Source organism: Salmo salar, chromosome ssa02 (assembly GCF_905237065.1).
Source record: "Salmo salar chromosome ssa02, Ssal_v3.1, whole genome shotgun sequence".
In the NCBI taxonomy this organism is placed as follows: Eukaryota; Metazoa; Chordata; class Actinopteri; order Salmoniformes; family Salmonidae; genus Salmo; species Salmo salar.
The window spans coordinates 65,749,189-65,775,676 of NC_059443.1; the positions used below are offsets into that span (position 1 = coordinate 65,749,189).

General features: G+C 44.7%; 2 protein-coding genes across 3 annotated transcripts in view; both read right to left on the reverse strand.

The window, feature by feature from the left end:
- Nucleotides 1-2,097, reverse strand: part of LOC106590466 (adenylate cyclase type 9) — a 108,138-nt gene extending 106,041 nt beyond the window's left edge. The window contains exon 1 of the mRNA XM_045708105.1: nt 7-2,097. The gene's annotated coding sequence lies outside the window, so the exon portion shown is untranslated. The remainder of the gene's footprint in view (nt 1-6) is intronic.
- A 3,663-nt stretch (nt 2,098-5,760) lies between these two features.
- On the reverse strand, nt 5,761-23,917 carry LOC106590279 (sarcalumenin). 2 transcript variants are annotated; one of them, XM_045708118.1, is made up of 10 exons: nt 23,825-23,917; nt 13,560-14,843; nt 11,627-11,716; nt 10,391-10,486; nt 9,582-9,698; nt 8,916-9,149; nt 8,340-8,461; nt 7,782-8,009; nt 7,079-7,285; nt 5,761-6,824 (listed from the first exon to the last, which is right to left on the reverse strand). In XM_045708118.1, the coding sequence occupies exons 1-10, from the start codon at nt 23,883-23,885 to the stop codon at nt 6,558-6,560; spliced, it is 2,706 nt and encodes a 901-aa protein (XP_045564074.1). In that variant the 5' UTR covers nt 23,886-23,917; the 3' UTR covers nt 5,761-6,557. The 2 variants fall into 2 exon arrangements, with proteins under 2 accessions (XP_045564074.1, XP_045564069.1); XM_045708113.1 differs by having other exon boundaries at nt 13,365-14,843.
- Nucleotides 23,918-26,488: the final 2,571 nt, after the last annotated feature.

A 26,488-nucleotide genomic window follows, 5' to 3' on the forward strand; every position in this document is an offset into this window, starting at 1 on the left:
ACTCACTCATATAAAAGGACCGTTCCAGGCTCTTGAGTAGTTCATTATCCCGACCTCTGTATTACGTCAGCACTCACATTCCATTAATTCGTCCCTTGCCTTTGGAAGCCCTCGCTGGCCACTTTGTTCTCGTGTGTTGCTCTGCTCGCTCTCATCTGGCAGTTGAAATAATTGTAAGTCCTTTCCTCTTTCCTCTCCCCTTCTTTAAACATCCTTCCCCGATATTACGTTTTTTTTTTAAATCACATTACGATTTTTATCGGGTTTAAAAAGCCAATCTGGGGTCAGCTGTTCAAATATTCACTTTTTATTCCAGACCGCGCGCAGTGTTTTGACAGCCGCCAGTGACAGCTCGAGCTCAGCCTCGCTCTCAAGAAGTCCTCACGTGTCTTCTTCACTGAAGATCAAAATAATGTCCCCATGTTATTATTACATTTTAATACACATACAATCCGAAAAGAGAACATTATTTATCTAATGATTCCAAGTCCAAAACGACCCATATTGTGTGTGTCTTGTTTAGGAGTTGTAGGCTATACACAGTAGATTGTTGTCCCACTCATTCCAATAACAAGCTACACATGGTTAGAAAATTGCGACAAAGTTACAGCTTCGGTCCCCTTCTTATCTTATCGGAGCACGCGCTCCAAAACATGTCACTTTAAAGTTCCTTTCCCTTGGAAAAAAAACTAGCGTTAACCTCTTTCCGTTTTAGTTACATGAGTCAACAGTTGAAAATAATAGGCTAACATTCATAGCATAAACTCGTATAGCATATCCTCCTTTCCCTTTCTGACTATTTCAAAGCCCCTGTGTGGGTGAATACTTTCGTGTTATGCTAGCCAAGCTGAAGAGTTAGGCTTTGGCTGTCGGGTCGGGAAGGTGGGTGGGTCGGTCGGTTGGTTCACGACCACCCAAAACCAGCAGCCAGGTAGGCAGCGTCCGTTTAGCGGTCTAGCTGTCCCCCATACCCAGTCTGTAGTTCTTCCACAGCCGGGCCTATTCCCAAGCTCCAGCCCCGTCCTTTCCTGACCTCCCTCTACGGATCTCTACATCGGTAATATCCCCACTTCCAATACGACAGGGACTGTACAGATACAGTAATTATGAGACCTTGAGAAGCGATTTTAAATCGAGAAATAAGTGCCCAAAATATGACAGCTGAGCTGATATAAGCCAACTCCTTTTAGTAGGCTGGAGTCTTGAACAAACTTGTTGGTAAGAGTTGGCAAAACAGAAAGCTATGAAAAACACCCACCCTTGTATGAATAGTCTATTAAATATATAGACTGAAATACAAAACTGTCAAGTTATGTCTACTAAATATTCCTATCGAATATTCACATTTTCCATAGAATAGGCCTATCCAATGAACAGGACAGGCTTTTAAAAACAAAAACTGCAGTTTAAAATTGAAGCAAAAACGTCTCCAGAAACGTCACTACTGTGCTCCCTTCTGTATCCAAAGCTTAGAAACTTTTTCCCAGGCCGTGGTTCCTTCCTCATAGGCTACAGAAGTAGCCAGGACTGTAAACGCGTGGAGTAGAGAACTATGGAGTGCATGGAGAGATTCTGTGAATTTCCTCCTCTTTGCTTTCCCCTAAGGAATAGCGAATTCCCATGAGGAAGAAACAATATATCCTTGATCCTGCTTCCCTTTATTCAATTACCAACGGATAAGACATAGTTCGCGAAATGTGCTGTCTGTCTGTTCCATAAATTCCTCAAGTCTGGATAGCTCGAGATTAGGCTGTCTGCATGCATGTGCCCAGAAGAAGCATAGACCGAGAGAGAGTCCACTCCTTGTTGCGTTTGCGTCCTCTTCCGTTCGAAAGGTTCGGTGACGGTTAAGGTTACCTCCCTATTGCCCGGGTCCGGGTAGCCTAAGTAGGCTAATAAAAACACGTTTTTATGTGTTTTCCCGATTTATCCTGGGGAAGACAACGCAACTCCCGTCACTCCCACCATCTTCCTGTACCCAGACGGAAATTCTCCGCCAGCTGAGGTGGCGGTGCGGTGGAGAAGGGTGGGTGTCCAAAGCGGAGCGACTCCGTAGTATGAGCATCGAGCTTCAGCAGCTCCAGTCTGAAAATACAGCGGGGGGGTATGGTGGCTGATGTTGGGAGCGCGCACGCAGAAATGTATTGTGTGGCTATGGACGAGCACGTATTGAATGAGAGAGAGTAAAACTATTTCAGAATGTAAAACATTTAAATAGGTAGACTAGAAGGCCAAAGTATTAGGCCTATTTTACGCATTTTACGCATAGGCCGTTTTCTTTCCAAATAACATCACACACCACATGACACAAACAGACCAACACGTTAGGTGTACACATACCAATAGATTTCAGTGTTTTTACATGACATGCATGTTCATTGTTGCACAGCTGTTACACATAGACCTATGCCCACGCTAACAGGGTTGTGCCCATAATTCCAACAGTCAGTGATATCATTGATTGAAGGTGCATGAAAAAGGCCTACCCTAATCTAGTAGATAAGGTATGCACACCTATAATTGCCCTGAAGAGAACACTGATCTAGTTTCCATATTCACAGACAGATCTTTGTGTGATACGTCTACTTTGAAGGAAGAATAATACCTACTCTTTGAGTCCAATAAAAATGGCTAGCCTCTTCCACTAGAAGAAAGTTGCCAAACACACACACACACACACACACACACACACACACACACACACACACACACACACACACACACACACACACACACACACACACACACACACACAGTCTTGCGCAGCTAACCTTTTGGGGACATACAATTCAGTCCCATTCAAAATCCTATTTTCCTTAACCCCTAGCCCATACCCTAACCTTAACCCAAAAACCTAACCTTAATCCTAAACCTAACCTTAGCTCCTAACCCTAAAACTAACCCTAGCTCCTAACCCTAAACCTATTTCTAACCCTAACACTAATTCTAACCTCAACCCTAAACCCCCTACAAATAGCATTTGACCTTGTGGGGACCAACAAAATCAAATCAAACTTTATTTGTCACATGCGCCGAATACAACATGTGTAGACCTTACTGTGAAATGCTTACTTACAAGCCCTTAACCAGCAGTGCAGTTCAAGAAGAGTTAAGAAAATATTTACCAAATAAACAAAAGTAAAAAATAATAAAAAGTAACACAATAACATAACAATAAGGCTATATACAGGGGGTACCGGTACCGAGTCAGTGTGCGGGGGTACATGTTAGAGGTCATTTTTACATTTAGGTAGGGGTGGAGTGACTATGCATAGATAATAAACAGCGAGTAGCAGCAGTGTACAAAACAAATGAAGGGCGGGGGTTCAATGTAATAGTCCAGTGGCCATTTGATTAAGGAGCCTTTTGGTCCTAGACTTGGCGCTCCAGTACCACTTGCCGTGCGATAGCAGAGAAAATAGTCTATGACTTGGGTGACTGGAGTCGCTGACAATTTTATGGGCTTTCCTCTGACACCGCCTATTATATAGGTCCTGGATTGCAGGAAGCTTGGCCCCAGTGATGTACTGGGCCATACGCACTACACTCTGTAGCGCCTTACGGTCAGATGCCGAGCATTTGCCATACCAGGCGGTGATGCAACCGGTCAAGATGCTCTAGGTGGTGCAGCTGTAGAACTTTTTGAGGATATGGGGACCCATGCCAAATCTGTTCAGTCTCTTGAGGGGGAAAAGGTTTTGTTGTGCCCTCTTCACGACTGTCTTGGTATGTTTGTACATGATAGATCGTTGGTGATGGGGACACCAAGGAACATGAAACTCTCGACCTACTCCACTACAGCCCGTTGATGTTAATGGGGGCCTGTTCAGCCCGCCTTTTCCTGTAGTCCACGATCATGTCCCCAGTTGGTCAAATTTTTGTTTGTTTACTATACTTGTGGAGAATTCTAGTTAAACACGTCCACACACACACACACACACACACACACACACACACACACACACACACACACACACACACACACACACCACACGTAACAGATTTCCTGCAGGATTCCTGTAGGACTTTTTGTAAGGGTTGATTTATTCAGTGGGGGTCACGCCCTAATCTATAATCCTTATAATATAGGTATTAAAAAAACACCCACCCACACAAATGGCCAACACACACAAGCTTGGTTTCTCAATGACTGAGGGAGAGTCTTGGTCTGTACTCAGATGGACTTATTTTTGGACTAGATGGACTCAAATTGACTTCGTATTAGACTAAATTGACTTCTTATTTGCTAAAAACAGATCTTTGGCAACTCAATTTATTGGGGATAGAGGAGAACTTATTCTGAGTTCTCAAGCTTCTCACAACAGTTAGTGATAGTTTGTCGCAAGTAGGCCTATCAATACTTTTTCTATATCACCTTTATTTTTCAACTGTTCAAACAGAGTGGTTAGAGTAGCCATGGTGATAGATTTCTGTCCTTTTGTTTTCACGCTGACTGACAGAATAAGGTGAGGTTTGGAGACCTATTAGTTTCTACACAGCTCATTTTATGTGACCAAATGTCCTCTCAGCACTTCACTTCACGATCCATCTTTACCTGTAATACGTCCCAAATGGCAATCTATTCCGTATATAGTGCACTAGGTTTGGCTAGGCCAGGGCTTTTCCATGGGGAATAGGGTGCCATAAACCCTGGTAATCATTTCCATTGACTGCCATTGAGTTCAGGCACCACCTGGTGGAATTCTAGTGCCACTGCAGTGTTTTAATGAAGTAGATGACTGGCGGAAATTATACCCCATTTGTTTTTGCTTTTAACCCTTCCCTTATGTCCCGGTTCAATTTGAGTTAGAAATCACTAAAATACTATTTTACGTAATTTTTCCATCATGACCCTTCATCTACTTTCCTAAGGTTGTGTCTCAAACGTGTAAAACACGTAACAACAACAAAAATTTGACCGGTACCAGAATAGTGACATTCATGATGTTCTGGGTCAATTTGACCTGCAATTTTACCTTGACCTTGGGTCTATATAACTTTTTAACAGGTTGTCCTAGAAACAAGCTGAGGCGGAGCAACACTGATCTTAAGTCAATTTGAAGTACATTTGACCTTTGACCTTGACCTTTGTCTTAGAGACAAGTGGTATTCTGTGCAATAAAGATCTATCCATGACAATCATAAAGGATCTAGGTATGATTTCCTTGTGGTGTCCAGAGGCCGAAGGATAGTGATCTGAAGTTTGGCCAAAAATTTGCAAAAAATTTCATAAATGTCATAATTCCATTGATTTACGACTTTTGTACAGTAATCAAACATTTGGCTCCCAATTTTGAACAGTTGGTCCATCAACTCATATGAAACATTCTCAGCTACTGGAGGAAAATAATTTGTAAGGTTAAAATCATGTATTATTTGTAAAGTTAAAATCCTATTGATGATCTAGATGACTTACTGTACTTATTGTAATGGTGTAGGTTGAACCAAACATAAGGATTAAATACCTAATATTATGTAGATCTGGTTTCTGTGTCTCAGACAGATGTGGAACCTTGCAGTGATGGGTGTGTGTGTGTGTGTGTGTGTGTAAAGATGGTTTAAAACCACTCTGTGTGTTTGGCCTGGCTAACACTCCTTCACAAAGTAAGAAGCATATCAATTTTACATTATTGCTGGGGACAGGACGTTCCCTCCAGAATGTAGGCCCTACCCTTGTTGGATCAAACATAAATTGGGTCTGTTTTTTGTCTTTCTTTCTCCCTCCTTTTTCTCTCTAAAGAATTGACACAAGAATCTCGGTTGTCAATGGGATCTGAAGCTACAAGGATAAAATACAACTTTAATGACACTTTGACATGCAGCATATTGAGGCAAAGCTATAACAACAGGAAGAGAAGGCTACAGCCCATTTAACTGGCATCAATGTACAAATGCGTTCTTACACAGCAATGACATACTGCACTGACAACGAAGATAACCTGTAGTTTAGAAATTACAATAAAGACAATAAAATACAATACAATAGAAGAATGCTGTAACTGACTGCTGGTAAAGAGCACAGAAATCCAGACACTTTTGAAATGACAATAAAGACAATAGAATAGAATATTATGCTGTAACTGATCGCTGGTATTTCTCCTCCTTGTCTACGGATGAAGAAGAAGAGAAAAACTTGAATAAATAAAATAAACAAACTGGCAAACAAACAGAAATAAAACAAACTCTTGTTTATATTTCCCTGTTTTCGTTCGGAGTTAAATAATAACACTTAGGAAGATAAGAGTCTCTGATTTAAATAGTTGAAAAACTTGTTTCCGTTTTTTTTCTCTAGTTGGATTACTTCTAATGGGCCTGCAAGGTTCCCATTTGCTTCATGTGGCTTCAATCCCCCTTTTTCCCCAGCTGTACATATTTCCTATCCTCCACCCATCCTCCACCCCATCCCTCTCTCCTCTCTTCCCCGTGTCCAGTCCAGACAAACTCAGAAGTGGAGTCACCCCAGTACAGCCTCTGGCTTCGGCCTCCCTCCTTATTTTCTTCCTTCCTTTACTCCCCGTCCTCTTCTCTTTATCCATCCCTCTCTTCATCTCTCCTCCTCAAACCTTTCGCCAGCGGTTCTTGGGTTTTGCCTCAGGCAGTGGGGGTGGAGGGGCTGGGGCGGCCTTGGCTGGAGTTGGACTGTCTTTCTTGCCCAGGCTAATCAGTAGGGCAGGGAGCTCCACAGTGATAGCTTTCTCTATCTTGTCAATCAGACAGCCTGACGACCAGGAACAGAGGGAGGACAGCTGTTTAAAGCCTGATGGAGGGTTGATGCCAAAGAAGTCCTGGTAGGCCTCTTTGTCTGGCAGGTCGAACTTGCTCACCTGTAGAAATGGAGAACACACAAGTTCTATACATGTTATACACACGTTATATACATGTTAGTTATACACACACACATTATAGACATGTTATATGCACATTACTCACACACATTGTATACACATTGTACACATTACATACACATTATACACACACTTTGCACACCTTAAAACACACGTTATATACATATTCCATACACACATTACACACACACACCCCCCCCCCCCCCCCCCTCCCTACACACTCTCTCACATACATTGGTCTTGGCCAGGATGGACTTGAAGATGTAGAACTTGTCAGGGTCTGAGACGATGTCCCTGAACACCTCGTCGGGGTCGCTGAACCAGCCCAGCTTCTCGTGGTATGTATGGAGGTAGCGATCTACCAGCAGGGCGTGGATCCTGACCCGGATGGCGTGCTGGCGGATGAAGGCTATCTTGTTCTCCAGCTGGTTCTCAATTACCTGAAGATAGAAGAACAAGGAGATTATTGTCAACAGCAGAGGTGCATAAAGACGGCGTCCCCCATGCACTTATCACAAATTCCTCATTTTGCTAAATTCGCCGAATTGTACATCGCTCTCCGTGACTCTTTTGTTTGCATGGTCATTAGCACAGTATACATGATTCCAATTTTAGCTTCAAGACACCGGGACTTTAAAAAACCGAAAAAAAAGTAGATTGTGCTGATTTACTGGCACATTGAACCATATACGCTCCGTAGTTTCACAACTCAGTGGATAGTGCTAAACAATGACATCACATCTGAATTCTGACATCTTTATGCACGTTCGCCATTGTCACAGATTCGAGGTGCTTTGCTCAAGTGCACAACGGCAGGAGATGGCAGCTTCTCGACCAGCAAGGTCTCCTCCCGTATGAAAAGCCATGGGCTGGTGTGTGCGTGTAATGTGTTTGTTTGTGTGTATTCTGTAATGTCTGTAGGTGGTTGAGCTTCACCTGGTTGAGGTCTTCGAGCAGTGAGATCTCCTCCCGTATGAAGAGCTCTCGGCTGGTGTCGGCTGCGTATTCTGTGGGCCAGAAGGAGCTGACGTAGACCCGGGGAGGCTCTGTGGCGTTGATGAGAGGAGCCATGGACCAAAACAGGGCGCCGTAGACACGCATCAGGTCCTGGGAGGACAGGCTGTCTGCCTTGTTCAGGATGATGCGGATCTGGGACTCTCGGCCCTAGAATGAATGAATTAATGGATGGATCAATGAATGAATGAAGAAAACAGAGTTTAGAAAAGGTTATTAAAGTGCTAGGCCAAGACTGACCATATATTGGGGTATCTAAGGCACTTTGCTTTGCACCATAGACATACAATTACTAGAATGAGAAAGGAATGTACTCTTTTATAATTTCAGTTGAGTTGACTGTTGATAAAGCACAAATTGAATGCTGAACTTACTACTTTTGCTTCCTGCTTTACTCCTATTGGTACACTCAATATGGCTGCCGGTCCACCCAACACTTCCGTTCTAGTAATTCTATTTCTATGCTTTACACTTCTTTACCTTCATCTGTTTGAACAGTGTCGCCAGCTCCCCGCCCACGTCCAACTTGGTGGGGTCAAACATCAGGAAGATGAGGTCAGCACGGTCAATGAACCACTGACACACCTCGCTATAGGGGTAGCCTGGAGGGGGGAAGGAGATCGACCAATCAGAGGCTGTTTGACTCAAAGGTGTGGTAGTATACAGTGAGTTAAGTCTTTTCATCATTCAATTTTTGTGAATTTGTAGGTGTTGCATGCAGTGTGTTACCATTCTGAGGATGTAGGACACAAATAGTTTAGGTGTGTGAATGGTTCGATGACACATTGTGTGTGACGAGTGTGTGTGTGTGTGTGTGTGTGTGTGTGTGTGTGTGTGTGTGTGTGTGTGTGTGTGTGTGTGTGTGTGTGCATGCATGAGTGTGACTGTTAATGAATCTCTGTCTGTTCTCCTCCCACCTCTCTCCTGCTGCTTGTGATTGTCACTTCACAGCATGTAACAAATATCTAAAGAGTGTATATGATCTAATACACATGGCTGTATATGAGAGGTTAGTGTGTGTGTGTGTGTGTGTGTGTGTGTGTTCTCCTCCCCCACCTCTCTCCTGCTGCTTGCGGTTCTCAATAATCCCAGGCGTGTCCACCAGGGTGACTCTCTCCAACAGTTTATGGGGCATCTCAATCCCCACCAGCCTCTCCAGGAACCCCTGGCCAAACTTCTCCAGAGGGGAGAAGGACCTGGAGCTGTCGGCTGCCATCACGATGCCCTCCACCGAGCGGAACTTGTCACCATGCATCACCACTGTGTACTCAGATGTAGTGGGCTCAGCACCTGGGAGAGAGGGAGGGAGGAAGAGGGGGAGATAAGGAGGGAGGAAGAGAGGACAAGGGGGAGAGGTGGGAGAGAGGGAGATAAGGAGGAAGAGAGGGTGGATAGAATGTGTAAGAGAGACAATAATATGAGCAGCTATCCAAATAGTTAACTAAGAAAAGGAAGCGGTTGCATTGAGGCATGTTTGTATTCCTGAGAGAAGTGGACTGGGAAGGGTGCAATAAATGACAGATCAGTAGTAGATAGACAAGATGTTGAATAGAGTAAATGATAAAGTGGAAAACCTTGTCTGCGGTGTTGACTGGTAAGGGGTGACATGAGGGCTTTAGAAATACATTTGATTGATTGATTGACTGATTGTCAGAGTAGAGAGATGGTCAGGAGTTGGTCTGGTGAAACTCCAGGCCCAAGCTATGCGACAGGTGCTCTTACCTGTGTAAAGTTGTTGTGGGGTACCGTGCACGCCCAGCAGGTAGTTGATCATGGAGGATTTGCCTACAGACCAGGGTCCCAGGAACAGTACCATGGGCTTGGAGGTGATCTCTCCATCTAGAGAGAGAGCGAGATAGATAGATAGAGAGAGAGAGAGAGAGAGAGAGAGAGAGAGAGAGAGAGAGAGGAGAAGGGGGGTCACTTTTGTAGACTGTCAATGGTACACTTTGCCCCACAAGGGGGCGTTCATTGCATGCATCATGGTACTATGGATGGAGCCCTCAAGCTCTAACAAACCTGGGTTAAGTGAGGCCTGGTCGCCCACACAAAGCTGTATATATATGCTGAGGCACACAAAGTCACTTTCTGGAGAGCTCCTGGGTGCACTCGATTACTTGCAGGTGTATATGCAGTAAATTAGTTTATTTATGTTTCATTGATTTTCCAGTTTCTTCAGGCGAAGGCACCAGAGAATTTAGACTAAGCTGGCACACAACTGTGTATAGTATTGCCCATTTGCCTGGGGAAACCCCATAGCTAATGCCAATGTCTACAAGGACTGTTGGTAACTAGACTTATGCCTGTCTGTTTTTTCGGGGGAAATTTTGCATTTTGTTGTTCTTTGTGTAACAGGTTGGTAATGAACAGAAGGCTAATAGCTAATGACTAAAGGCTAATACTAATAAACAAATTTGAACAATGCTAACCAGGCTAAAGGCTAATACGCTAAGACAACAGGTCAATATAAAACAGATTGAAAATGCTAATAGCATGGCTCAAGGCTAATGCTAAGTGGTTGGACAGGCTACCTGTGACCTCGTGAGCTCTGAGCTCATTGTACTTGTAGGCCGTCTCCATGGGCTTGATGGCTGAGTGGTAGATGTGCTGCAGCTTCTTCATAGCAGCTGTAGAGGAGAGAGGGATGAGGAAAGAATGAGGGGTCGAGAGGAGGAGGAGAGGAGAGAGGAAGAGAAGAGAGAGGGATGAGGAGAGGATTGGGGGAGAGAGGAGGAGAGGATGAGGGGGAGAGAGGAGGAGGCAATGACAGGATGAGGGGGAGAGAGGAGGAGAGGATGAAGGGGAGAGAGGAGAGAGGGAGATAGAAGAGAGGGATGAAGAGAGGATGATAGAGAGAGGTGGAGAGAGGCAGAAGTAGCAGATGAAGAGAGCAGATATTGAAAAATATTTGTTTTAAAGGGTGGGAGAGAAGAGAGGAGACGATACATTTTGCATGGTCATGGTAGTCATGGTAATATAATGGAAGGCACTGTGAATGAACTAACCTGACTCATGGTAGTCTTGGTAATATAATGGGAGGCACCATGAATGAACTAACCTGACTCATTGTCATGGTAGTCATGGTAATATAAGGGGAGGCACTGTGAATGAACTAACCTGACTCATGGTAGTCTTGGTAATATAATGGGAGGCACCATGAATGAACTAACCTGACTCATGGTAGTCATGGTAATATAATGGAAGGCACCATGAATGAACTAACCTGACTCATGGTAGTCATGGTAATATAATGGAAGGCACTGTGAATGAACTAACCTGACTCATAGTAGTCTTGGTAATATAATGGGAGGCACCATGAATGAACTAACCTGACTCATTGTCATGGTAGTCATGTATTATAATGGAAGGCACTCACACACACACACACTCACACACACACACACACTACCATCCAGTCCACACCTTGAAACAATTTCCACAGTAATTTTAGCAGAAAAGGCCCAGTAGATTTCTCAATCCTTCCTGTTCACATATAAACACATGACCACACCACCAGAGTTTTTCCTGGTCAGCTCATGTGGTCCCCAAAACAATCTGGGTATTTTTCACAATTAATATTTTTTAGATTCCTTGCGTCCTCTCTATTCGCCTGCTTCTCAATACACATTGGAGAAGAAGGTCCAAGGTCCCTCCTCTTGGACCTTCTCCAATATGATTGAGGAGGTGGTGAGATCAACTGGAAGGAATCGAAGAATGATGAATTGAGAAAAACTCAGGGCCTTACTTGTAACTCGGTTGCGCCTTACCTGCGAACTCAGGCGAGGGTTCGGCAGAAACCAATTGGAGCATCTCATCGATGTGAGAGTGGTCTCTGAGCTTTGCTGCCTCCTCCACCACTGTTGATTGGAGGAAAAGCCTGTCAGTCAACTCAACTATGAGGTCATCAGACCAAGGTCGAATCCAAACTTGACATGTCCATAAACATGAGTCAGAAAGTAGAATTTCCCTGCATTATCATGATGATGTACATTGAGGATACAAAACATTAGGAACACGTTCCTAATATTAAGTTGCACCCCCCACCCCCCTTTTGCCCTCATCGAGCATGGACTCTATAAGGTGTCGAAAGCATTCCACAGGAATGCTGGCCCATGTTGGCACCAATGCTTCCCACAGTTTTGTCACGTTGGCTGGATGTCCTTCGGGTGGTGAACCATTCTTGATACACACAGGAAACTGTTGAGTGTGAAAAACCCAGAAGCGTTGCAGTTCTTGACTCAAACCGGTGCGCCTGACACCTACTACCAAACCCCGTTCAAAGGCACTTAAATCTTTTGTCATACCCATAAAGCATCTGAATGACATACATATACAATCCATGTCTCAATTGTCTCAAGGCTTAAAAGTCCTCCTTTAACCGATCTCCTCCCCTTCATCTACACAGATTTAAGTGGATTTAAAAAGTGACATAAATGAGGGATCATAGCTTTCAACTGGTCAGTTATGTCATGGAAAGAGCAAGTGTTCTTAATGTTTTGTATACTCAGTGTATGCTTGTAATACGCAGTACAGTGTGCATACATGCTTGTCTGTCATGTAGAATAGGGGGATCCTGTCAGCTCTATTCACTACATTTATATCTGCAACTTTTCTGGTAGCAAGATATCATGTTGAACAGATGTGATTGTCTGTCGTCAAGAACTGGGAATCATGTGAGCTCTATTCATTACATTTCTATCTAAACGTTTCACCTTTGATCTCCCCTGAACATGACACCAATTGACTTCCTGCCAGGACAACAGAACACTGACTGATCACAGCATCTGTTGTGTGGCTCTGCAGCCATCCGTCCATGTTGTTATATCAGTGTCCATCTTCCCATCTATCTATCTCTTCCCTTCCTCCCTCTATGTCTGTCCTGTTTATTTCGGGCCCAGCTAGGGGTTATTCCTGATGCCACCTTTAGCCACACATATCAGGTTCTGGGGCATGGCACGGGCCAGGGAGAGAGGAAGGGATGGAGGGAGGGAAGGAGAGGAGAGGAGAGGAGGGAGGGGAAAAGGAGGGAGGGAAAGTGGTTAGAGAGAGGAGAGAGAGAATGAGAGAGAGATGGAGGTTTAGAGATCATGTAAGAGCCAGACCAGATCCTATGTCTTGTATAGGATCTGGTGTCAACACTACGGCACCAAATGGCAGAGAATGTCAGTCTCCTGATTACAGTAGCACTCGCTCATCATGGCTTTGAATACACTTGAGTTGACACTGTAAAGTTGACAGTTGGCTCCTAAGAGCTATACACTGAAGTGCATTCAAAGCACTGTGAAGAAGACAGGGGGAGATATAACAGGATCCTGTAACCCCATCTCTACAGTATGTAACTTAAAAGTGCTCGCCAGAGGTACTTTTAGCATGAGCATCACATTTAGTATAGGAAGATTAAATATTGACACATTGATATGAACAAACAAGTTTGTTTCCAAATAGTTTGGACAATAACGTTTTTCTCGTTCAAATTATAAATTCTAATAACGCAGTACTCTATACCTTTTGCTGGTGCTTCTGCCTTTGCTGGTGCATCCTCCACTGTCACATCCTCAACAGGCGCCTCCTCAACAACAGTCGCCTCCTCCTTAACAACAACAACAGGTGCCTCCTCTTCCACCACTGCTTCCTCCTCCAAAACAGCTGCCACCACCTCCACCAGCTCCTCCTCCTTCACTGCCTCCACAACCACCTCACCTGCTTCTACAGGTTCTGGAGCGGCTTCCGCAGGTTCCGGAGTAGGTTCCGGAGCAGCTTCCTCTACAACAGGCTCTGGTTCTGGAGCCACCTCCTCGACCACCATCTCTGGCTCGGGCTCAACCACTTCAGGTTCCACCACAGGTTCTGGCTCGGATTCAACCAGCTTGGGTTCCACCACAGGTTCAGACACTAATACTACTGCTTCCTCTACTGCTTCCTCTACTGCCTCCTCTACTGCTTCCTCTACTGATTCCTCTACTGCTTCCTCTACTGCCTCCTCTACTGCTTCCTCTACTGCCTCCTCTACTGCTTCCTCTACTGCCTCCTCTACTGCTTCCTCTACTGCTTCCTCTACTGCCTCCTCTACTGCTTCCTCTACTGCTTCCTCTACTGCTTCCTCTACTGCCTCCTCTACTGCTTCCTCTACTGCCTCCTCTACTGCCTCCTCTACTGCTTCCTCTACTGCCTCCTCTACTGCTTCCTCTACTGCCTCCTCTACTACTACCTCTACTGCCTCCTCTACTGCTTCCTCTACTGCCTCCTCTACTGCCTCCTCTACTACTACCTCTACTGCCTCCTCTACTGCTTCCTCTACTGCTTCCTCAGCAACCTCCTCAATCGTTACCTCCTCAACAACAGGTTCCTCTACTGCAGGTTCTTCTATTGTTTCCTCTACTTCCTCTTCAACTACCTCCACTTCCTCCTCCATGGCCACAGCTTCCTCAACTGCTTCCTCTTCCTTTACAACCTGTTCTTCCTCAGCTTCATGTTCTACCTCAACCTCCTCTACAACCTCTTCTTCAGACGAGGGAGCTTCCTCCACTACATCTTCTTCAGACGAGGCAGCTTCCTCCAGTTCTTCCTCTTCAGACGAGGGAGCTTCCTCCACTACTTCTTCTTCAGACGAGGCAGCTTCCTCCAGTTCTTGCTCTTCAGACGAGGGAGCTTCCTCCACTCTCTCCTCTGATGCTTGGATCTCCTCTGAAGTCTCTGCAGACTCCACAGATTCTTCCTCAGCTACCACCTCCTCAGATGCAGCCTCCTCCTCCTCGCTCGCCATCTCCTCCATGGGAACCTCCTCTGTGGAGGCTAGGGGCTCCTCTTCGGCCGGTGTAGCAAGGCTTCGTGGGGGGTTACAGGACTGACACACGGAGCCTGGGGCCGGGGTGTCGTTGGAGGAGCTTTGGCCTCCATTGTCATCTGTGGAGTCACAGGAGAGGTCACAGGAGAGTGGCACGTGGAGATGCAGCTCATCGGGGCTGGAGGCCTCCACCACTAGGTCTGCAGAGAGACAGAGAGAGAGAGAGAGGTGAGTCTGTTAATGATAAAGATGTCAGTATAAAGAGAGTGAAGGGTTTAGGTCTGGTAATCACTGAACTGCCACGTTAGAAAAGACAACAGCGAGCAAGACATAGGGGGCGGCAGGTAGCCTAGTGGTTAGAGTGTTGGACTAGTAACTGTCGTTCTGCCCCTGAACAAGGCAGTTAACCGACTGTTCCTAGGCCGTCATAAAAAATAAGAATGTGTTCTTAACTGACTTGCCTAGTTAAATAAAGGTACAAAAAATCTAATGAAATAGGCGGCGAGCTACCAGATGATATAAAGTATTGAGCGTATCCACACCTCATCATTTTGCATAAGGAATGGGCTTATTCAGTTCAAGGTTTTGCACCGACTCCATTACTCAAATGACAGATTGGCAAAAATATACCAAAATGTTGACCCCAAGTGTTTGAAATGCCACCAGAGTCCAGTGACTGTGGGACACATGTTTTGGTAATGCCAGCTTTGAGGCCTCTGGGACCGCATTTTTGAGGCATTCTCACATATGTGTAATACAACTGTTAGCCTCAACACGGTCACTGCCATTTTTGGGGTACTTCCCCTAGACCAGAATGCTACCACGCATCAGGCGAATGCGTAAGCATTTGTCTCGCTGCTGGCTCGCCGTCTTGTTCTCTTCACTGAAAGTCTGCAAAGTCGTCCTCCTTTATGCAGCGGGTTAAGGAGGTGGTGTCATCTCTGCCTTTGGAGGTTAGATACACTGTCCATGGGTCCTGACAAAGGTTTGGCTTAACCTGGTCCCCATTAATACCTTGAGAGCCTGTCTTTTACTTTGTGTAACTTGCATATTTTGGTTGGTAAGCTGTCATGTCTGTTCTAGTGGCCATTTGTGCTGATAACAATTTTTATTGAACTTTTTTCTCCATTGTTTTTGTTCCTATTACTGTTTGTTTCTGTTTTTCTTTCCCATTTAACTTACTTTTATAGATGCCTTGGTGGGTGGGTGGTGTGGAGTGAGGGAGTGGAGGAAGGGAGGGAGGGGGTGGAGGGAGGTGTGGAGGGAGGGGTGGATTGAGTGGAGGGAGGGAGGGAGTGGAGGGTGTGTAGGGAGGGAGGGAGGGAGGGAGGGAGGGAGGGGGTGGATTGAGTGGAGGGAGGGAGGGAGGGAGGGAGGGAGGGAGGGAGGGAGGGAGGGAGGGAGGGAGGGAGGGAGGGAGGGAGGGAGGGAGGGAGGGAGGGGGGTGGATTGAGTGGAGGGAGGGAGGGAGGGAGGGAGGGAGGGAGGGAGGGAGGGAGGGAGGGAGGGAGGGAGGGAGGGAGGGAGGGAGGGAGGGAGGGAGGGAGAATGAGGCGTTGGGGTTGTATTGTTTTTGTTGTTATATCTGAAAATCTATAAATAACGTTTTTTTTAAAGAAAGGGGAAAAAAGAAAAGACAACAGCCTCTCTGTTATTGATCATGGTTTGATTTCTATAACTTTCTAGAAGTTCCACTTCAATTATTAAAATTGGAGACCTCTAACACTCCTGTATTGACTTGACACACAAGGAGCCGCATTAAATGATTTATAATCATCATGAGGATGTGGCAAGTTACAATTTGCTTTTTGAATGTCCGATATTTTGAAAACTTGATTGCTGAACTTCATCAACAGTGGAATAATGAAGAAAATACCCAAATATAGCTTTGTAGTGGATTACTCCTTTAATCTTCTTGTAAAGCACAGACCCATTGGTTCCAAACATCTTACTGGATCAACTTACATATACAGACATTACGGATAAACCCAATTGCTCTCTTTATCCAAAATAGACCTTATTCATCACACTGGACACTTTCACAGCCACTATTTATTTTCCTGCATCAACGCCTGTGTGTCCAGAACAGACTTGGTGTGTGACTGTGTGTAAAGCCAAGAGCAGATTGAATACTCAACACCCTCTCAGATTGCTACACTCAGATTTCAGCTCCTTGAATGGAGATGCGTAGGCCTGCTTAGACTATTTGAGGGGAGCAGACCTAGGTAAAGACAACCCTGTAGAGACAGACTCCGACAACAAACCCTGAGCCAGGAAGTCATATTATTACGTGTCAAAATGATGGGAACTCTGTTCCTGCGCGTTCTCTCCCTATTGTACCCCTGTTTATATAGCATAACCTGGAGTAGCTTAGACTGCATGTTTGTAGATGGTGAAATCTGAGCTAGTCACAGTAAAGTACATGTAGCCATGGATAGTAAGTAACCTCTAACACAGGATAACAAGGAGACCCCAGTTACAACCCCAGGTCGTTGCACATAAACATGACAGTGTGTACTCACTAGGAATGTAATATTGGTGGGTTATAATGCTGCCAATGACCAGAGGAGGTGATGGATTGGCATAGCTCACTCACTTACACACACACACACACACACACACACACACACACACACACACACACACACACACACACACACACACACAGGAGGTGATGACCGACCAATCATGAGAGGTAAATTCTTTACTTGTGAATCAGAGCCGGAATAGGAAGCCCATAGAGAACACAGAGAGTCCCATTTGTGTACCATGAACGATCATGGACAGTCACACGGGTGCTAAGCTTTCCGCCCTGACCCATTTGATCAATGTGTGTGTTGAGTCAGATGCGACTTATCTTGAGCCTGACGATCTTAGGTCAAAGGGCTTGTGGCGCATTTTTCGCGTCCACATTTAACATTGACATTGGGCCGGTAGAAGACACTAGCGTCATTTTTCCTGTCTGCAAGTCGAGGATTCTGCAGAAACCGTTAGATCAAATCCATCATGTGCATTGGTATGTGTATACGTTAGCATACACAGTTACAAACCCCTATGCCACCATAGGTTAGCCCATAGCTTAGCTATTAGTCGCTAGCTGCTAGCATTGGTCAGCAAGATGTGCCACCTCTTCTCAGAAGAATAGAGAATCACACAGCACAGCTGAGAATCACACCTAAACACCTGAGTCATCATCACCATACAACTACGTTAGCCTTTAGCTTAGCAATTAGCCGCTTCACGATAGCAATGGGCAATGAGACTGCATGTGCCATGTTAGCCGTTTGCTAGCAATTAGCCTGTTGGCGCTAGCCGTGAGCAATGCAGCTCATCTCAGCCAACTCTTGTCAGCCATTGAAGGTGAGAATCACAATGCAGCTGTCCATGCCATGGATACAACCTGATCCATGCTGCTGCCTTGAAACATGAACCTGCAGACGTACACACAGAGGCCGTACACCACCATACTGTACCCCACTACACATCCCACTACAGACCGTCCTAACAGGCCTGCTAAGACCTCACAGGTTGGTATTTAGCCAGTTGGGGACATGTGTGACGATGTATGTTCCTTTGTGGTCCTTTAGGTCCATGTCATCCCCACTTAACTGTTTAGGGAGTTTGTGTAACATGGAAGGAGGGTGCCTCTGTATGTTTTGCCATGGCAACTGTAAATAAAGATATTTTGGAGCTCTATAACTTCAAGCCTGGGTCTTCTAATGGCCACAAGTCTGTATTAGCCCTGTGAGCTAAAGCCTAGGCATTCGCTAGGGGAGCTAACAAGAGTCTTCAGGTCCCAGGCATGGTTTTGTAACCTGACTGATATAGAGTCTTATAGGCCTTTTAGCTGAAGAAATGACCCCTCCATTACAGTTTCCTGTTGACCTGAACTCATCTAGCTGCTGAAAGCGGACAGAGGATACAGTCTGTATTCTGAAGTTATGTTTTTTCAATCCCTCCACTTGTGTAACTATTCGCGGCATGAGTTAGCCTCGGACATCCAGGCTTTGCTCACGTGGCCTGTGACAGAGGCTAGGTATTCGTTACAAACCATCAGCACCACATCCTCACAGTGGCAGTTCTAGACCATTTCAACTGGGGGGGCCAAGCTGGGGCCAGTTGTACTGTTAGAGGGGCCAGTTACATTAGACGTTATTGTTGTCATATCGTTTTCTTCACTGCATTGCAGGCATTAGCAGGCAAAAGACCATGTTCCGCATTGCCACTGTCTAATAACGGATGTAAAAAAAGAACGATAGCAAAAATATGTTATGTAAAAATGATTTCATACGCCACATTTAGAAGGGCCACAAGGGGGTGCATCCTCAGCGTCAGTCAGATAGTATTACTTCAAAAACGGGGATGTAAAAGGCTACCGTCTGTGTACCAAATGGCACCCTATTCCCTACATATGTGCCCTGGTCAAAAGTAGTGCACTAAATAGGGAATTGGATGCTCCGTCACACTCTGCCAAAGCCTGAAAGCACATGGATTTCCAGGGCTCTGATCACAGATCTCCCCGGACAAGGAGAGGGCATCACTGATCTATCCGATCGGTAAGCAGTGTCCTATTCGGCAAGAGTGTAGCGCAAGTAACATTAAAAAAGCATCTGCTAAGTTACACATTTAGTTATGTATGTATTTAGGCCCACTCCTACAGCATATTTGTCCTGCAGCACCAGTCTGCCACAGACAGGGGGCGGTAATGGGTTATAAAAAGAACCCGAGAGGTGTTTCTTTCTCACCCCTGGCATTCAATGTAGCCTTTGGCTCGCTGACCCCCGGTCATAAACAGTCTCCCACCGACTTAAGTGTACCCTGGGTGTCCCTAATTAAATAAAACCAACAAGATGGTGTGTGTGTGTGTGAGAGAGAGCGAGAGAGAGAGAACGAGAGAGAGAACAAGAGAAAGAAAGAGAGAGAGAGAGGGAGAGAACAAGAAAGAGAGAGAGAATGAGAGAACGAGAAAGAGAGAAAGAGAGGGAGAGAGCATGTGTGTGCTGAAGGTGGGTGGATGGGTAAAGTGTGTGTGTGTGTGTGTGTGTGTCTGTGTGTGTGTGTGTGTGTGTGTGTGTGTGTGTGTGTGTGTGTGTGTGTGTGTGTGTGTGTGTGTGTGTGTGTGTGTGTGTGTGTGTGTGAGAGAGAGAGACAGGAACTTGGAAGGCAATGTGATTGGAAATACAGAGGAGCCAAATGAAGTGCTCACTGCCGCCCTCGCGGGTTGGATGGGCTCCATAGACATAGTGCGACAGCGTCGTCAGTCGTCTGCACAGTTACATGAATGTGTGTACAGACGGCAAGAATTCTAATGGTGTAACGTTGTCAGGTTACCAGCATGGTAACAGGGTCCCTCAGGGTCACTCATTAACAAGTGACAGTTTGTTTGTTTATGTTGACTTAATATATATTTTTTAACTACTTTGCCCTAATCATTTAATGAAGATTCTGTGGTAAGAAATGGAGGTAAGCAATAGCAATAGTTGAGACAGTCATTACTTAAACCGACCAAATTTCAAACACAATGAGTAAGTTATAGGAAATAAAAAGATTTTGACTCATATCGAAATGTTGATCCCGTTTTCAGAAAAATGAAAATGTGTTTGTTGATACAGGCATTCCACGGGATCGTATTTGGTAGTTAGTAGCAGCCAAGTAGCTTATTGAATTAGAGTTAACATAGTTAGGGAGACGGAGGGATGGAAAGAGGGATGGAGGGAGGGAAAGGAGGGATGGGGGTACGGGAGAATGAAGAGACTCCATATGGGAATGATCACTGGGGTTTTTCCCCTAGGCTTAGATAAAGATCACTATAAAAGTTCAACAGCAGTGAAAGAGAGAGAGAGAGAGAGAGAGAAAGGGGGGGCTTGTCAAGATTGTTCTAGCAATCAAATAAATACAGCACAAATAGGCTGTTGCATTGAAATGCTGTTATTACACAGTTATGTAACACCGGACAGTGAACCTGGTCCTGGTGGGTCTCCAGACCCAAGGCCCTGCCCTGGCAGTGTGAGTACCCAGGCAGAATACATCAAAGTGGGGATGGAGTGGGACAGGTGCCTGGGGCATGGTGCCTGTGTCCTACTGGTCTCAATCAGGTATATGAATAGATCTACAATGAGTCCGATAGAATGGAAGGCAGGGAGGGATTATTCCACTGCTATATTCTGCAGGAGTGACGTTTTCCTTCCCTGACGATTGTCAATGATTGTCACCGGCCTTGACGACAGCCTTATTGCACATATGCACAGCAACGGGCAGGGTTTCCCAAACGCGGTCCTGGGTCCCCCTGAGTGCGCCGTTTGGTTTTTGTCCTAGCACTACACAGCTGATTCAAAGCACCAACTCATCATCAAGCTTTGATTATTGGAATCAGCTGTGTAGTGCTAGGACAAAAAAACTAAACTTTCACCCAAGGTGGGCCCCTGGACTGAGTTTGGGAAACCCTGTTCTAGGGGGCTGTAGCTCTGTCACTATCATTATGGATTTCCATCGCGGCATCCATATAGGGACAGCCATTATCAGCGTGTACTGTCCAACAGACAGGCTGCTACTGAACACTGCTATAGTCTGTCCTATAGCATCCACTTTGTACCAGCGTGTGTGTGTGTCCTGCACTGGGGGCTTTCCCTACACGTGGACTACTGTCTATCTACAGCTGCAGTTTATCTAGCTATGTAGACACAAATAGGTTTGCAGAACTACAGAGAAATGGATTTTGAATTGAGAATATCAAATGCATGGACTACATTGTACATAGTCTTTGGCAAATCCCGTGAAACCCTAATTGCAGACTGTGTGCGTGCGTGTGTGTGTGTGTGCCTGCGTACTGTGCATGTAGTAAGGGTGCAACCAGACCCACACTGGCAGTGGGTGTACCTATAAGTCTCTGTGGTGTTTGTATGGTGTCTGGTTACAGCAGCACACTCACTAAGGCTCAAGCCACCTGACTAACTACAGAGGCCTGGAAGGTACAGGGATTAAGTGACAGCAAGGACAGGCAAGGGTACCCCCCCCCCCTCCCCCCACTGGTGTCACTGCTCAGCAACACTGACATTTCCACCCACAGCCAACACACCCTTCTGATGTACTAGCATAGGTGTGGCACAGGAGGCTGCTGAGGGGAGGACGGCTCATAACGGAATGGCATCGAACACCTGGAAACCATCTGTTTGACTTATTTGATACCATTCCACTTATTCTGCTCCAGTCATTACCACGAGATGTGTGTGACAGAAGTACTGGACACACACTGTATTATATATCAGCATTATATGCACAAGCAGCATTCAACTTTTCACTTATCATTCATTCAGTCATTCATTCATTCAGCGCACACTGACAGAAATGCCATCCTCTGTCTCTTCCTCCACCCCTAATGCATACATTACATACAGTGCCTTCGGAAAATATTCAGACCCCTTGACTTTTTCCACATTTTGTTAGGTTACAGCCTTGTTCTAAAACAGATTAAATATATTTGTTTCTCATCAATCTACAAACAATACCCCATAATGACAAAGCAAAAACAGGTTTTTAGACATTTTGCTAATTAATTAAAATAAAAAACGGAAATATCACATTTACATAAGTATTCAGACCTTTTACTCAGTACTTTGTTGAAGCACCTTCAGCAGTGATTACATCCTCAAGTCTTCTTGGGAATGACACTACAAGCTTGGCACACCTGTATTTGGGGAGTTTCTCCCGTTCTTCTCTGCAGATCCTCTCAAGCTCTGTCAGGTTGGATGGGAAGCGTCGCTACACAGCTATTCTGAGGTCTCAACAGAGATGTTTTATCAGGTTCAAGTCCGGGCACTGGCTGGGCCAATCAAGGACATTCAGAGACTTGTCCCGAAGCCACTCCTGCATTGTCTTGGCTGTGTGCTTAGCATCATTGTCCTGTTGGAAGGTGAACCTTCACCCCAGTCTGAGATCCTGAGTGCTCTGGAGCAGGTTTTCATCAAGGATCTCTTTGTACTTTGCGCCATTCATCTTTGCCTCGATCCTGACTGGTCTCCCAGTTCCTGCCAACGACAAACATCCCCACAGCATGATGCTGTCACCACCTCCGTAGGGATGGTGCCAGGTTTCCTCCAGACGTGACTCTTGGCATTCACGCCAAAGTGTTCAATCTTGGTTTCATCAGACCAGAGAATCTTGTTTCTCATAGTCTGAGAGTCTTTACGTGCCTTTTGGCAAACTCCAAGCGGGCTGTCATGTGCCTTTTACTGAGGAGTGGCTTCCGTCTGGCCACTCTACCATAAAGGCCTGATTGGTGGAGTGCTGAAAAGATGGTTGTCCTTCTGGAAGGTTCTTCCATCTCGTTCTTGGTCACCTCCCTAACCCTAACCAAGACCCTTCTCCCCCGATTGCACAGTTTGGCTGGGCGGCCAGCTCTAGGAAGAGTCTTGGTGGTTCCAAACTTCTTCCATTGAAGAAGTACCCTGCCCCAGATCTGTGCCTCAACACAATCTTGTCTCTGAGCTCTACGGACAATTCCGTTAACCTCATGGCTTGGTTTCTGCTCTGACATGCACTGTCAACTGTGGGACCTTATAAATATCTAGGTGTGTGACTTTCCAAATCATGTCCAATCAATTGAATTTACCACAGGTGGACTCCAATCAAGTTGTAGAAACATCTCAAGGATGATCAATGGAAACAGGATGCACCTGAGCTCAATTTCGAGTCTCATATCAAATGGTCTGAACACTTATGTAAATAAGGTTTCTCTGTTTTTTATTTGTAATAAATTTGCACAAAATAATGTTACCTGTTTTTGCTTTGTCGTTATGGGGTATTGTGTGTAGATTGCTGAGGATTTTAAAAAATGTACTGTATTCCATTTTAGAATTAGGCTGTAACGTAACAAAATGGGGAGAAAGTCAAGGGGTCTGAATACTTTCCAACCTGGAGTCTCTATGACACCGTGTCAGGACAAAGTTGTATTGCTACATTTCCATGACCATGTTCTCATGATCAGCCTTTCATACACTTTTATCACAAACCCTCATATATGGTCTGCACTGCAGCCATTGCTATTTCCATTCATGCAAAGAATCTGACATTCATATTTCCCCCTTGCCCTCTTTCTGAGCAAAGGAACATGCCCATCTACAGTAATAAAAACTTGACGGACTAATTTGTTTTCTTCTTCTAATCTTAATGTATGTAATCTTACCTGCAGCGACCAGGACAAGCAGGGAGAGCAAGCAGGACACAGAGACCTGTAGAGGCTTCATTTTGGCTGCCAGAGGCCTCCCCCTTCTACCAGCAGTTATATATACCCCTCTGGAGAAAGGTCAAAGAGCGTGCCAAGGAAGGAGGGGCCTGGTAATGTCACAGGCAGCAACTACACCCACCTCAGCCATTCCGTGTTTAAGTAGAGGGGCCTGGGTGGCTGGCTAATGGGTAACGTAATGTCACACAGCAGCAGCTGCATCCACGTCTGCCATTTTGTGTCAAAGCAGTTGCCCTGGTTCTATAAGGGGAGAGAACAGACGGGGAAAGGTGTCAGGAAGTTTCACTGTTCGTATTGGGAAACCCTCTTTTCACGCCACTTCGATACTGAAGTGACTTTTTCGTAGCAGGTTAGGAGAACTTACACTGATGGTTAGGATAATTAACTTAGCAGGTTAGGAGAACTTACGCTGAAGGTTAGGATAATTAATGTAGCAGGTTAGGAGAACTTACGCTGAAGGTTAGGATAATTAACGTAGCAGGTTAGGAGAACTTACGCTGAAGGTTAGGATAATTAACGTAGCAGGTTAGGAGAACTTACGCTGAAGGTTAGGATAATTAACGTAGCAGGTTAGGAGAACTTACACTGAAGGTTAGAATAATTAACGTAGCAGGTTAGGAGAACTTACGCTGAAGGTTAGGATAATCAACGTAGCAGGTTAGGAGAACTTACGCTGAAGGTTAGGATAATTAATGTAGCAGGTTAGGAGAACTTACGCTGAAGGTTAGGATAATCAACGTAGCAGGTTAGGAGACTGAGGTCAAGGTTAGGAAAAGGGTTAGGGAAAAGTGGCGTGAAAAGACTGTATCCCATTCGTATTGGTCACTAGTCACCATAGGGACAGTTTCCTGGACTTAAGAGCCTACTGCTGGACTAAAAAGCTGACTCAACAGAGAATTGGAAAGTAATTTTTGCTCCAGGAGTAGGGTAAATCTAGGTTCAGGAATTAAGGTTAAATAGGTCAAGATGAGACAGAGGCGGATACAGATTCTAAAACAAAGATACTAACTTCTCCATATAAAAAAACGAGTTATAGTATAGCAAAACGTTTCCATTTGAGATTTGATTAGCTGTTCTTACAGAGGCAATACTGCTGAGTCTGTGCACTTCTATTTTGATTCAAAAGTACAACAGACTGAACATAATTAAATTATATAAATAATGTATTTTGTCCCATTTCAGTTGCACAACTGAAATGGGACATAACTTTTCTGGGTTTATGGTTTAAACTAGCTGCCACCACCTCGTTAATCTAGCAGAGTTGTAACGCTAAACCTTTACAAGATTAAATAAGACTAACACCAGGGTGCTGGGATGAACAATAGGACTAAATCAAATCAAAGCAAACTTTAAATGCACTTTGAGTGAAGTAAGGGTTGATCCTATTCTTTGGCTTTGATTCTTGGTTGGGATGGAGACGTGAATCCAACATATAAATTATTAATTTGTAGACAAACTGGAATTTGTTGACAACCAAACACAATTCAATATCACTTTTGCAATACAGTAAATAGGCTATTAAGTTGTCGACAAGTTAACAGATGATATGTTGGATTCATGTCTCCAAATAAACCAAACATTTTATTTAGATAATAGGATTAAGCCAGTGGTTCAGATAAAACTATCCAAGCATTAGATATCCTTTAAATCCCTGAGCTGGCAAGATAGAAAAATCTACCATTGTGCCCTTGAGCAAGGCAGTTAACCCTGAACAACAACTGCTCAACAAATGACGTTGATTTTCCCCACCAATGGTTAAGGTTAGGATTGGGGGAGCCGACACTGATCCTAGAACTGTACCTAGGGGAAACTTCACCAATCGCTCCAACGCTTGGGGATTCTAGAACTTTAGAGCCACTTAAACAGCACCACCTGGTGGACAAAAGTGGAAAATATCAACTTAGTGACTTTACTTTAACGAATTTACAGTACTTAAAGGTCCAATGCAGCCGTTTTTATATCAATATCAAATCATTTCTGGGTAACAATTAAGTACCTTACTGTCATTGTTTTTAATTAAAATGTTCAAAAATAAACAAAAATAGCTTTGCGAAGAGCAATTTCTCAAGCAAGAATTTATTATATATATATATATATATATATATATATATATATATATTTAATTTATTGAATATCCGAAACATACAATATACTTGCAGTGAAGCCGCTGAACAACTACATCATACCAGTCATCCAACAGATTCCCATTCAGAACAACACACAGAAGCATGCAGCGTCAATGCCCTGCTCAAGGGCACGTTGACAAATCTACCACCAGGCCAAAAACACTCCAAGATCCCCCCACAGTTCCCCAATATCTGTCCCTCAACCATTCGAGACCCCTCCCACAGTCCCCCCCACACAACAAGAAGAAAAATAAAAAATACAATTCCATTTCCCACCCCCAAAGAACCCCCAATGCACCAACAACCAAGAGAATGAACTAAAGAGAAAAAAGGAAAAGACAGAAGAAAACAGCAAACAACAATGCAAAAAAAATAATAAAACAAAATAATACATTTAAAACAAAGGACATCAAGGACAACTAAAATCATAACAGCAATGCCAACTGTATATGTTTGTGTGCATGTCTGGCACTATTAC